At 40.4% G+C, this 14,568-nt stretch overlaps 1 protein-coding gene across 20 annotated transcripts in view; it reads right to left on the bottom strand.

The window, feature by feature from the left end:
- The window catches only part of MAGI1 (membrane associated guanylate kinase, WW and PDZ domain containing 1), a 618,838-nt gene that overhangs the window by 68,074 nt on the left and 536,196 nt on the right, over positions 1 to 14,568 (bottom strand). For all 20 annotated transcript variants that reach the window (XM_079934992.1, XM_079935000.1, XM_079935007.1 and 17 more), the window contains one exon: positions 13,736 to 14,356. In XM_079934992.1, coding sequence (XP_079791118.1) covers positions 13,736 to 14,356 — 621 coding nt within the window. The remainder of the gene's footprint in view (positions 1 to 13,735; positions 14,357 to 14,568) is intronic.

The following is a 14,568-nucleotide window of genomic DNA, read 5'->3' on the forward strand; positions in this document are numbered from 1 at the left end:
CAGACTGAAAGTGAGGAGAGAGAAAAAGATATTCCATGCAAATGGAAATCAAAAGAAAGCTGGAGTAGTAATATTCATATCAGAAAAAAGGGGCTTTAAAATAAAGAATGCGGGCTTCCCTGGTGGCGCAGTGGTTGAGAGTCTGCCTGCCGATGCAGGGGACACGGGTTCGTGCCCCGGTCCGGGAAGATCCCACATGCCGTGGAGCGGCTAGGCCCGTGAGCCATGGCCACTGAGCCTGCGCGTCTGGAGCCTGTGCTCCACAACAGGAGAGGCCACAACAGTGAGAGACCCGCATACCGCAAAAAAAAAAACAAGAAAATAAAGAATGTTACAAGAGACAAGGAAGGACACTACATAATGATCAAGGGATCAATCCAAGAAAAAGATATAACAATTATAAATATATATGCACTCAACACAGGAGCACCTCAATACATAAGGCAAATGCTAACAGCTATAAAAAAGGAAATCGACAGTAACACACTAACAGTGGGGGACTTTGTAACACCTCACTTACACCAATGGACAGATCACCCAGAAAGAAAATTAATAAGGAAACACAAGCTTTAAATGACAAAATAGACCAGACAGATTTAATTGATATTTATAGGACATTCCACACACTTTCTTCTCAAGTGCACATGGAACATTCTCCAGGATAGATCACATCTTGGGTCACAAATCAAGCCTCAGTAAATTTAGGAAAATTGAAATCATATCAAGCATCTTTTCCGACCACAATGCTATGCGATTAGAAGTAAATCAGAGGGGAAAAAACGTAAAAAACACAAACACATGTAGGCTAAACTACACATCACTAAGTAACCAAGAGATCACTGAAGAAATCAAAGAGGAAATCAAAAAATACCTAGAGACAAATGACAATGAAAACACGACAATCCAAAACCTATGGGATGCAGAAAAAGCAGTTCTAATAGGGAAGTGTATACCAATACAAGCCTACCTCAAGAAACAAGAAAAATCTCAAATAAACAGTCTAACCTTACACCTAAAGGAACTAGAGGAAGGAGAACAAACAAAACCCAAAGTTAGTAGAAGGAAAGAAATCATAAAGATTGGAGCAGAAATAAATGAAATAGAAACAAAGAAAACAATCGCAAAGATCAATAAAACTAAAAGCTGGCTATTTGAGAAGATAAACAAAATTGATAAACCTTTAGCCAGACTCATCCAAAAAAAAGAGGGAGAGGACTCAAATCAATAAAATTAGGAATGAAAAAGGAGAAGTTACAACTGACACCGCAGAAATACAAAGCATCCTAAGAGACTACTACAAGCAGCTCTATGCCAATAAAATGCACAACCTGGAAGAAGTGGACAAATTCTTAGAAAGGTATAACCTTCTAAGACTGAACCAGGAAGAACTAGAAAATATGGACAGACCAATCACAAATAATGAAATTGAAACTGGTTAAAAATCTTCCAACAAACAAAAGTCCAGGACCAGATGGCTTCACAGGTGAATTCTATCAAACATTTAGAGAAGAGCTAACACCCATCTTTCTCAAACTCTTCCAAAAATTTGCAGAGAAGGGAACACTCCCAAACTCATTCTATGAGGCCACCATCACCCTGTTACCAAAACCAGACAGAGACACTAAAAAAAAATAAAATTATAGACCAATATCACTGATGAATATAGATGCAAAAATCCTCAACAAAATACTAGCAAACAGAATCCAACAACACATTAAAAGGATCATACACCATGATCAAGTGGTATTTATCCCAGAGAGGCAAGGATTCTTCAATAAATGCAAATCAATTAATGTGATACACCATATTAACAAACTGAAGAATAAAAACCATATGATCATCTCAATAGATGCAGAAAAAGCTCTTGACAAAATTCAACACCCATTTATGATAAAAACTCTACAGAAAGTGGGCATAGATGGAACCTACCTCAATATAATAAAGACCATATACAACAAACCCACAGCAAACATCATTTTCAATGGTGAAAAACTGAAAGCATTTCTTCTAAGATCAGGAACAAGACAAGACTGGCCACTCTCACCGCTATTATTCAACATAGTTTTGGAAGTCCTAGCCATGGCAATCAGAGAAGAAAAAGAAATAAAAGGAATCCAAATTGGAAAAGAAGAAGTAAAACTGTCACTGTTTGCAGATGACATGATACTATACATACAGAATCCTAAAAATGCTACCAGAAAACTACTAGAGCTCATCAATGAATCTGGTAAAGTTGCAGGATACAAAATTAATGCACAGAAATCTCTTGCATTCCTATACACTAACAATGAAAGATCAGAAAGAGAAATTAAGGAAACAATCCCATTCACCATTGCAACGAAAAGAATAAAATACCTAGGAATAAACCTACCTGAGGAGGCAAAAGACTTGTACTCAGAAAACTATAAGATGCTGATGAAAGAAATCAAAGATGACACAAACAGATGGAGAGATATACCATGTTCTTGCATCGGAAGAATCAATATTTTGAAAATGACTATATTACCCAAAGCAATCTACAGATTCATGCAATTCCTATCAAATTACTAGAATAAAAAAATCTTACAATTTGTATGGAGACACAAAAGACCCCAAATAGCCAAAGCAATCTTGAGGGGAAAAAAAGGGAGCTGGAGGAATCAGACTCCCTGACTTCAGACCATACTACAAAGCTACAGTAATCAAGACAATATGGAACTGGCACAAAAACAGAAATACAGATCAATGGAACAGGATAGAAAGCCCACAGATAAACCTACACACATATGGTCAACTAATCTATGACCAAGTAGGCAAGGATATACAATGGAGAAAAGACAGACTGTTCAATAAGTGGTGCTGGGACAACTGGACAGCTACATGTAAAAGAATGAAATTAGAACACTCCCTAACACCATACACAAAAATAAACTCAAAATGGATTACAGACCTAAATGTAAGGCTGGACACTATAAATCTCTTAGTGGAAAACATAGGAAGAATACTCTGACATAAATCACAGCAAGATCTTTTTTGACCAACCTCCTAGAGTAATGGAAATAAAGACAAAAATAAACAAATGGGACCTAGTGAAACTTAAAACCTTTTGCACAGCAAAGGAAACTATAAACAAGATGAAAAGACACCCCTCAGAATGGGAGAAAATATTTGCAAGTGAATCGACAGACAAAGGATTAATCTCCAAAATATATAAACAGCTCATGCAGCTTAATACTAAAAAAACAAACAACCCAATCAAAAAATGGGCAGAAGACCTAAACAGACATTTCTCCAAAGAAGACATACAGATGGCCGAGAGGCACATGAAAAGCTGCTTAACATCACTAATTATTAGAAAAATGCAAATCAAAACTACAATGAGGTATCACCTCACACTGGTCAGAATGGCCATCATCAGAAAATCTACAAACAATAAATGCTGGAGAGGGTGTGGCGAAAAGGGAACCCTCTTGCACTGTTGACGGGAATGTAAATTGATACAGCCACTATGGAGAACAGTATTGAGGTTCCTTAAAAAACTAAAAATAGAATTACCATATGACCCAGCAATCCCACTACTGGGCATATACCCAGAGAAAACCATAATTCAAAAAGACACATGAGCCCCAATACTCATTGCAGCACTATTTACAATAGCTAGGTCATGGAAGCAACCTAAATGCCCATCGACAGACAAATGTATAAAGAAGATGTGGTACATAGGTACAATGCAGTATTACTCAGCCATAAAAAGGAACGAAATTGAGTCATTTGTAGAGACATGGATGGACCCAGAGACTGTCATACAGAGTGAAGTCAGAAAGAGAAAAACAAATATCGTATATTAACGCATATATGTGGAATCTAGAAAAGTGGTACAGATGAACCGGTTTGCAAGGCAGAAATAGAGACACAGATGTAGAGGACAAACGTATGGACACCAAGGGGGGAAAGCAGGGTGGTGGAGGGGGGTGGTGGGATGAATTGGGAGATTGGATTGACATATATACACTAATATGTATAAAATGGATAACTAATAAGAACCTGCCGTATTAAATAAAATAAAATAAAATTCAAAAAAAAAGTTTCTTCCTCTTTTTAGAGTAAAGATACTTTACATAATAAAATAATTTAAGTTAAGCTCCTTAACCTCAGTCCAGGATTAAAGATGAGATGCTTCCTGGCCAGGTGGAAGCCCTATAATCCCCACTAAAAGTTGATGAGCTGTCTCAGGATTAGGACAGAGCAGATCGCCCAAGTGCTAATACAAGTCTTTCATGTTCTCTGAGTCTCAATTCCTTGTGACCCCTTAACATCCAGTTAACACATGTAAAGAGCTTAGAGCAGTACCTACACATGGAAAGAATTTAATAAATAGGACCTATTATTATCATTATCTGTATAAAAAGAAATGTATTAACCATAAAGTTGCCTTCAATTCCATATTTTTCTTCTGTCAAAGGCATATAAGAGAAAGGGTACAATAAAGGACATGCAACACATCACTTTTGCGGGCAAAATAATCAAAATCTCGCGAGCAGCAATGGCCAACAGCATTTTTTATGAGGGTGGAAAGGTTCTATAACTGCACTGTCCAATATAGCAGCCATTGGCCACATGTGGCTATTCGGTTCTTGAAACGTGGCCGGCTGGACTAAATTTTACATCGTATTTAGCTTTAATTAATTAAATAGCCACACGTGGATAGTGACTACTGCACTGGACCTGGAGAACAGGCTTAATTGGACCAACATGATCCACTGCCACGAAATGCATTTCCTTGTCATTTATTTATTTAATTGAAGTAGAGGTGATTTACAATGTTGTGTTTGGTAACCTTGAGTTTGTTTTCTATGTCTGTGGGTCTATTTCTGTTTTGTATATAAGTTTATTTGTATCATTTTTTCCTTGTCATTTAGAACAGCCTGTGACAGAGGGCATGGGCTTTACAGGCCAACAAAACTGGGTTGGAAGTCAGCCTGTCTCACCTTCATGCTGTGTGATTTTCGAGGTGGTCCATCTCCCGCGGCCTGTTTCCCCAGCTCTAATGATAAGCTCTCACCCCAGAAAGTTCTCTAAAGGATGATGAGCATTTATGAAAACAAAGGGCCTTGCATTAATTCACAGCTTTCCTTCAATATAGATGATTTTCTGAAGACCTACAATGTGCCAGGCATGTTTTTGGTGGTGGGGATCAAATAATGATTGAGACCCAGTCCCTACTCTCACAGAGACCACAAAGAAGCGTCCATGGCCTCAGAAAGCAGGACAGAGCAGAGCATGATGGCGGTGGACGCTGTTTTCTTTTCTACGGAGTGGTCAGAGCAGGCTTCTTGAAGGAAAGGACCTTTGAGCAGAAGCCTCAAGGGCAGGAGTGAGAAAGCTCCTTGGCTCTCTGTGACAGGAAATACACAGAAGAAAGAGCAAGTGCTTGTCTGTGACACAGGACTTTGGAGTTTACTCTGAATGATGGGATGTCATCCTGACATGAGCAGCGACTGGATCCAATTGACTTTAAATCACTCTAGCCGGAGAATGGACTAGAGGAAGCCTTGAGACCTGTTGCAAGGCCACAGCAAGGCCAGGTGCCACATGATGGACGGCAGAGGCCGGGGAAGAGTGGGAGGATGACACAACAGAGGAGGGGGAATAGATGGGATGTGCTGACGTGAATACACAGACCCCACCACTATTAGGATATCACTCTGCCGGCAACCTGAATTCTCCTTTCCGAGGCCCTGCAGCTCAACTGAAGAGATTCTGGCAGTCAAACACCTGAGCAGTGCAATTTGCAATTCATTCTCCAGTCCGAGACCAGAGGGCAAAGAGAAAAGAGGCACCTGATCACCCAGGTTTAACTCTCCAGCAGCGCGGTTCTAATTATGATGGTTTTGCATCATTTCAGACGTGGAAAAACACACGCAGAGAAGAGCTAATGCTAATCACATGCTTGGATGATGAGATAAGATATTGCTTTCCCTGTGTGGATCGATGACGATTTAATGAACTACCATCAGCAAATATGGATGAAAATTAAGTGGCATTAATTTGCCACGGACTTCAGACCTTACTCATTCTTTCATGTATAAGATGTACTCCTTAATGGTATTGGAGCTTTTCATCTACAAGCCAGGAGGCTGCTTAGCATAGTGGGTAAGAGATCAGTCTCTGGAACTAGAATTCCTGGGTTCAAATCCTAGCTTGCATTTATCAGCTGTGTGATTCTGGGTAAATCACTGAGCTTCTCTGGGGCTCAGCACCCTCTCCTCTAAAGTGGAGGTAAGGTTTTAGTCACCTCAGAGGGCTCTTGAATTATGATATGTAAAATGTTTAGAACCAACTACACCTGGCACATTGCAGAAGCGTTTAATGTTTTTATGTATTACAAATGCTTGAACCAAGGAGGAGTCTTATACATGCTTCCCAACTAAACCAGAAATTTCTCTTTTGCTTTATACTAAGCAAGTTCAGCTGTGGAATCTCAACACCTCAACAAAAGCAATTCCTTCACTTCTTTTTTTTTTTTTCCTACTAATCACTGCCTTCATTTCCCACAGGGTCCTATTCAGAATCACACTGCAAATGGATGGTTCCAATGTGGTCACAAGAGTGGGATGTTGTGAGGTTTTATTTCTGCCTGTGTGTACACGTATGTATTGCTTGTACCATGGTTACAATCCTGGTACATAGTAAGTAATCAATGATTATTGTAACATTATTACTATCACTACCATGATTTTCATATTTCATTTTGCCTTTTAACATCTCTTTTTTATCTTTCTGAAGTTATGAAGAGTGACTTCAAAACTATATAATTAATTTCCTAATGTGACTTGCAGAGAAAGTTTAATTTATCCAGCTAGTATTTACTAAGACCTTACCACATGCCAGGTTCCCCATGACATGCCAGGGATACAAAAGTGCAAGTTGGATACAGTCCTCCCCTCCAGGAATCCTAACATTTCATTACTTTATATTCAGATCCTAAAATTACTTAGTGCCCTGACAAGCGCACTCAGTATACAAAGCATCACTTCTGATTCTGTTGTGATCAGTAAAAGCCACTGGAGCGTTGTGCTCAAAAGAAGCATCTCTGAGACCAAGTCTTCCTTTCTATCCTCCTCTGAAGTAGAAACATGTCAAATTTGGGAGCTGCAATGGATCTTAGGGAAGATGGAAAACCTGTTGCTTAGAAATCGGACTTTAAAAGAAGCAATTACTTAGAAATGAAAATAACTGTTAAGTTATAAACTTATTTCACTCTCAAGTAATATGTCACAGAATCAAAATGAGAAGGGACGACGAGGGCAGAAGCCTAAAACTGATTGCAATTCTGATTTTACATCAGCATTGCCAGTGCAGCTTCTAAAAAATACAGGTGCCTGCACATCACGCACTGAAATTACAATTCTGCAGGTACACGCTGGAGTTTGCTTTTTCTTTTTTAAAAAAGAAACCCACCATACCCAGTGGCTTCTGACACTAGAGGATATCAGTAAAACACCACTGATTTATCATGTGACTGCTTCTAGGTCAGGAATTGGTACAAATGCTACCTTTTTTCAGATGACTTGCCTAAGGTCACAAAGGGAAGAAAGGCAGGAGTTGCAATTTAAACTCGTATTGTCTGACTCTCGAATCTTGTGGTCCTTCTCCTACACATCAATGAGGCCATTTTTTGGCATAAAATTAGAGTTAGCAGGGGTCACCCTAAAGATGAGCTAGTGCAAAATATCCATTTTTTTGGATAAAGAAATGAGTCTCAGGGCAAGAGTTGTAACCCAGTCAGAGGTACAGAGGAGCTATGGGCACAGTTTGAACTAGAGGCAGGCTCCTGGAACCTCTAGTTCAGCGTTTTCTTCAGTACACTTGTTCTCTCTAAAGTAAAACACACATTCTCCAATTTCATAAAGTATTCCAAATTGTCTTTTAAAACAGGGTATTCTGACTCCACCCCAAATGAGATCTTCAAGAGTGTCATACCTCCCACTAGGCATAAATTAGCCAAATATACAAAAAACACAGGGGGCACAGGTAGTTATGCTACATATAATATAATCCCCTTAAAAAAATTATTTATTTATTTGGTCACGTGGGGTCTTAGTTGCGGCAGGCGGACTCCTTAGTTGTGGCTCACAGACTTAGTTGTGGCATGCATGTGGGATCTAGTTCCCCAACCAGGGATCAAACCTGGGCCCCTTGCATTGGGAGCTGGGAGTCTTATCCACTGCGCCACCAGAGAAAACCCAATATAACCCCTTTTCTTTTTCTTTCTTTTTTTTTTAAAACCATTTTTAAAGTCTTTATTGAATTTGTTACAATATTTTTTTAAATTAATTATTTTTGGCTGCATTGGGTCTTCATTGCTGCACATGGGCTTCCTCTAGTTGCAGTGAGTGGGGGATATTCTTCATTGCAATGCGCGGGCTTCTCATTGTGGTAGCTTCTCTTGTTGCAGAGCACAGGCTCTAGGCGCACGGGCTTCAGTAGCTGTGGCACGCGGGCTCAGTAGTTGTGGCTTGCGGGCTCCAGAGCAGAGGTTCAGTAGTTGTGGCGCACAGGCTTAGTTGTTCTGTGGTATGTGGGATTCTCCCAGACCAGGGATCGAACCCGTGTCCCCTGCATTGGCAGGTGGACTCCCAACCACTGTGCCACTAGGGAAGTCTGAATTTGTCACAATATTGCTTGTTTTATGTTTTGGTTTTTTGGCTGTGAGGCATGTGGGATCTTAGCTCCCTGGCCAGGGATCCAACTCGTAACCCCTGCATTGGAAGGCAAAGTCTTAACCACTGGACCACCAGGGAAGTCCCACTCCCTCTTTTAAAGTAAAAAAAGCTTTATGGAACAAATTCTACATCTTTTGTAAATTAAAAAAATATATATTCAAAACAATAGTAATCACCTTCTAGCATGATTTTCCAAACGCTTAAAAAAGCCTCTAGACTCACACTGGTGTCAGGTGATGGGCTGTCTGAATGCAAATACCATGTGAAAAATTAAGAAAAATAGAAGGCATTCTCCTTACTGGCCAGCAGAGGGAGGAGGAGAAAAGGACTTACCATGGGAAGATGGGCAGCCAGGCACAGGAAGGAGGCGCTGCCCTTTAAGAACCTGAGTGACATCCATAGGCACGGACATGTTTATAAAGAAGACACTTGTAAACAAATAAGTAATGGTCCCAGCTGCCAGGGCTATGGATAGACATGCCCAGCAAGCCCAAGGCTGACCTAGGAAACTGTCTCTGGAAATTTACAAATGATATTTCAACCTCTGCTTACTTCCATTGGTGGGAGGGGGATTAAAGAAAAAAAAATGCTAAAACCCCAAATGCACCTGATTTCGACCGGAACAAAAATAAAAAATGAGCTTGGGAGTTAAGAGTGAAAACCAAAATACAAATGTAGTTAAGTTCTGCCCCAAAGTAGAAAAGACTAGTTCTTTAAAGCACAGAAAGCCCCACCTTTGAGATATTTATTCCTGAGAATCAAGAGAGGTGTAGACTTAATGAGTTTATCAATCTGCTTACCAGGAGTTATGATGGAAATAAGATTCATTAGAAAGAATCAGTGAAGTGGCCATTTACTTTCTCATTTAACCTAGCCTCTATCCTAAACGATCATCAAACCTTTTCATTTACACCGCCATCATACAAGAGGAATGATTAAAATGCCAGCCCCAATTCAAGTAATGATGTATGGCAGAAACAAATACACTTATATGCTTTCTAGAAAGATTAATAGTAGCTGGTGTTAGCTTGCCAAGTGCAGATGTACAAACTTTCTATCTGACACATAAATCAAACATAAGGCATATGGCATATTTTAAAGACTGCTGATGTTACAATGATTTTAAATTACTCAGGTTTTGGAATAAACTATGTAGATGTTGACTAATGTGGCAATATATTCTGGATCTTCCCTTATTAATTTAATGTTATAAAATATAATGGCATTAACCAAAAGAAGGTCTTAGGAATTAAGAAGAGAAAATGTAAACATATTTGAAATCAAGGGGTATATTTTTATAATGAGTTGTTTGCTAATTTGGGCAAATTCATTACAATATGGCTCCAGTAACCACTGTAAGGTAGTAAACTACAATGAGACTTTACTTTTTGGTCTCCTTAAAAGTGAAGTGAATGGAAAAGAAAAAGTGAACAAAATGGCAAAAGAAACGAAGGAGCAAATAAATGAAGAAGGAGAGCAGGGTGATTCGTGATGTCAAATGAGCAGTGGCTGAATCAGAGATGCCCTGATGTACCAAGAACTATCTAAAAGTTTCCAAGTTGCCGGCCACTGAAACCAGCAATTGTGCAAAAATCAGTGGTGTTCAGGGTTAAGTAGGGCAGAGCACTAGACTGGAAACCAAAGAATCCAGGTGAACTTCTCAATCCTACTGTTGGCTGGTATGTTCCTTTTCAGGGATGTGGTAAAAATGACATGAGAGTTGTGTGTAGGTTTGAAAAGCGCTTTGTAAACTGCTCGCTGGTCTGTACGTGCAGGGGCCATCACCCCACCCCCTCCCTCTCCTCCTCGTCCTTAACCTCAAGTCACTTCCTACCACATCTTGGTCACTGTTTAAAACAAAATGATCTGTGCAGTCAAGTGGTCTAGGTATAAGAAGAAGCTTCAAAATTTTATTGGTAGAAATAACTTTTTAAAAAATAAAATCTGGGGCTTCCCTGGTGGCGCAGTGGTTGAGAGTCTGCCTGCCGATGCAGGGGACACGGGTTCGTGCCCCGGTCTGGGAAGATCCCACATGCCGCGGAGTGGCTGGGCCCGTGAGCCATGGCCGCTGAGCCTGCACGTCCGGAGCCTGTGCTCCGCAACGGGAGAGGCCACAACAGTGAGAGGCCCGTGTACCGCAAAAAAAATAAATAAATAAATAAAAATAAAGTAAAAAAAAATAAAATCTGCAAAAAAAATTTAAAAATCTGCAAATGGGTTTTACACCTGTTCAAGAAGGGTGGACTGAGCATTGTGATTCACACAGACAGTTCTGAATTTTGGACTTCCTTCCCACAACCCCAGTCATTTTGATCACAGAACACACAGCTTCACGAGAGCCCGAGGACATGGCTGTTGCGACATAAACAAGCTTTTCTGTCTCAATGAAACCGAGAGGAAATAAAAGTCTGGGTCCTGATCTCTTTTCAGAGGGTCAGAATACTCTGTTCATGAAACACATCCTATTGGCAAGGGTCAAGGAAATGACCAAACTCAGGTCCATTGTGGGAGGTGATCAATCAAGATTAGTCACAAATACAGACCCAGGAGCAAGACATTTCAACAGGCGTAAAATGTTTCTCAGTGTGAGGTCCTGGGAGTTCCGGTGGCACAGAGGTGGGGGGTTGCTGGCAGGGGAAAGAAAGCCAACTGTCTCAGGATTTAGAATACCCCACTTCTCTGAGATCCATAACCCCTTCATTAAAATGTGCATATGCTGAGATGTTTTTGATATGATTGGTGGAGCCGTTGTTGCTGCCAAGTATAAATAATCACATATCCATTCATTCATTAACTACCTATTCATTCATGAACACCTAGGGGGAGTCAGGTACTGTGTTAAGTACTGGGGATTCAGCTGTCAACATGCAGAGGTGGGCTCTGGCTTTATGGAGCTTATATTCGAATGAAAAAGAGAGAGTAAAGGGAACCCTCCTACACTGTTGGTGGGAATGTAAACTGGTAGAGCCACTATGGAGAACAGTATGCAGGTTCCTTAAAAAACTAAAAATAGAGCTACCATCTGATCCAGCAATCCCATTCTTGGGCATATATCTGGAGAAAACCGTAATTCAAAAAGATACACGCACCCCAATGTTCATTGCAGTGCTATTTACGATAGCCAGGACATGGAAGCAACCTAAATGCCCATCAACAGAGGAATGGATAAAGAAGATGTGGTACATATACACAATGGAATATTAGTCATAAAAAAGAACGAAATAATGCCATTTGCAGCAACTTGGATGGACCTAGAGATTGTCACACTGAGTGAAGTCAGAGAAAGACAAATATCATATGATATCGCTTATATGTGGAATCTAAAAACAAAGGGTACAAATGAACTTATCTACAAAACAGAAATAGATTTACAGATGTAGAAAATAAACTTATGATTCCCGGGGATAAGGTTCGGGGAGGGATAAATTCAAAGATTGGGATTGACATATACACGCTACTATATATAAAGTAGATAACCAATAAGGACCTACTGTACAGCACAGGGAACTCTACTCAATACTCTGTCATGACCTATATGGGAAAAGAATCTAAAAAAGAGTGGATATATGTACATGTATAACAGATTCACTTTGCGGTATGCCTGAAACTCACATAACATTGTAAATCAACTATACTCCAATAAAAATTTTAAAAACTATACTCCAATAAAAAGAGAGAGGAACAAAGAAAAATAAGTAAATATATAAAACAATGGCTTGGGATAATAATGATCATAATAAAAGCTATTAAGAAATGGGGTGATGCAGCAGAGATTACATAGGAGTGCTGGGTGCGACTTTAGATAAGTAATCAGAGAAGCCCTCTCTCAGGAGGAGCCCTGAATGAGACCGAGCCAGCCAAGGGAAGAGCTGGGGAAAAGAGTCTTCCAAGCAGTGGAAACAGAAAGTGCAAAGGCCCTGAGACAGAAGGGCTTAGAGTAGTGAAGGCACTACAGAAAAGAAGCCAGGTGGCCAAGCACGGTGAGGAAGGGACAGGAGTGTGAGACGAGGCTGGAAGAGTGGCCGAGAGCCACGTTTTGCATGCACACTGTGTCGACCAGGTTCAGGAGAATTAAAAGATAAAGGTTTTCAAAGCTTAATGGGTTTTAAAAAGCACAGTCTGATTTACATTTAAAGGTACTGAAACAGAGCAGGACCCTATGGTCCTTTCCCGACCATGTCCTCCACCTTTGTCTATTGAAAAACTTTACTCAAAGAATAAGTTTAATCAGAGAAGTGAGAAAATGCAGAAGCTAAGGAAAACAGTCAAACAGAACCAAATAATAACAGTTTAGTCATTAAGCAAAGTCAGGGACCTTTAGTTCCTTCTCAAGGGCTAAACATTCATAGCCATATCCTTTGAGCTGGTTTGTAGATACAGAAACCCACACCAGGTGGAAGAAATTAACTACATGATGACCAGACTGCAGCCATGACAGAAGCTGCCACAATTCTGAGAACTGGTCTCAAAGAAACGGGAACAAACCGACCCTGGAACTGAAGACTAACTGTACTTGAAACAATCAAGATGACACTGATCAGACCACTGCTTGGCCAATTTCAAGATGACTGTCAGAGCTGACTGTGCTGTTTCTGCATTGTAACCCTCTCCCTCTGGCTATAAAAACTCTTGCCCACTGACTGTCTGCTGCGGGGGAACTGGCCTTTGGACATGAGTCCCCCCTCCCCCCAGGTTGCCCGCCTCTGAAATAAAACAAACTTTCCTTTCCACCAAGCTTGCCTCTTTATTAGCTTTTGAGTGGCAAGCAGCCAGACCCCACTTTCGGTAACAGTATCACTCTAGCTGCATGTCCCTTTGTATAAATACATAAAGTATAAACATAACCTTTATTCTAAAGAGGCTAGCATTTAGAGAAATCAGAAGGCATTTTGAATGCATTTCCCAATATTTAAATAAAAATGATCTTAAAGGAACAGACATGCAGAAAGCCCCAAGTAGCTACCTGATAACCAGTAAGTACAATAATGGATTTGGGTTTAAAAACAATGAAAGATAATAAATCTACATACCTCCTCGTTGCACTAACAATGTGACCTCACTTCCCTTTGGACATTCGATCAGCATGTCCACAACTTGGTTGTGAGTCAGAGCCTGCACGTTCTTCTTGTTAACTTCCACTATAAGATCCCCTTCCTTCAGGCCTCGGCACCTTGGACTGTCGACAATCTGTTTCACTCTTTGGCCGCCACCTCCAGGACTGTCCGCAATAGTAAAACCAAAGCCCATTGGCCCTTTGACTATATGAACAGTTATGAGTTCTGGCTGAGTGGCTATGGAGGAAGCCAAAGAGACAGTGTCATTGGGGTAACCATGGGAACCATTTGAAGCCACGTCTGCAGGGCTGCTTGGCCTGGCGTCCTTCATGCCATTGACTTTGCCTGTTTTACTACTGTGACTAGCCGGCGAGTCATAGGTCTCTTGCCCATTCACAATAATTGGTTCTTTATCCAAAATGGCCACAGAGGTCACTAAACTCGTGTTGGGGTCATCTGGGTCAAAAGGCAATGGATAACCTCGGCAGAGTTCAAGGTCCACGCTGGCACCGATGGGAATGGACTGGAAGATTTTCACAACTTGTGCGTGTGTGTGTCCCAAAACACAGGTGTCGTTCACACTCACAATCACATCTCCTGCAAAAGAGTTGACGGTTAAAAAAACAGTGCCCAGAAAAGTTATACCAATTTTATACTATCAAATCCTACCAATAGGAAGCTGAACTGAAACTGTTTGGGGGTAGTACCGTAAAGCACAAAGAGACTGCTTCTATTAGTTATGTTATGCTAATCAGGCATTTTTGTAGCATCTAGTGTCTTCCCTGCTAATGAGAATATAATGATCATTG

The sequence above is a fragment of the Stenella coeruleoalba genome (assembly GCF_951394435.1).
Source record: "Stenella coeruleoalba genome assembly, chromosome: 10".
NCBI lineage: Eukaryota > Metazoa > Chordata > Mammalia > Artiodactyla > Delphinidae > Stenella > Stenella coeruleoalba.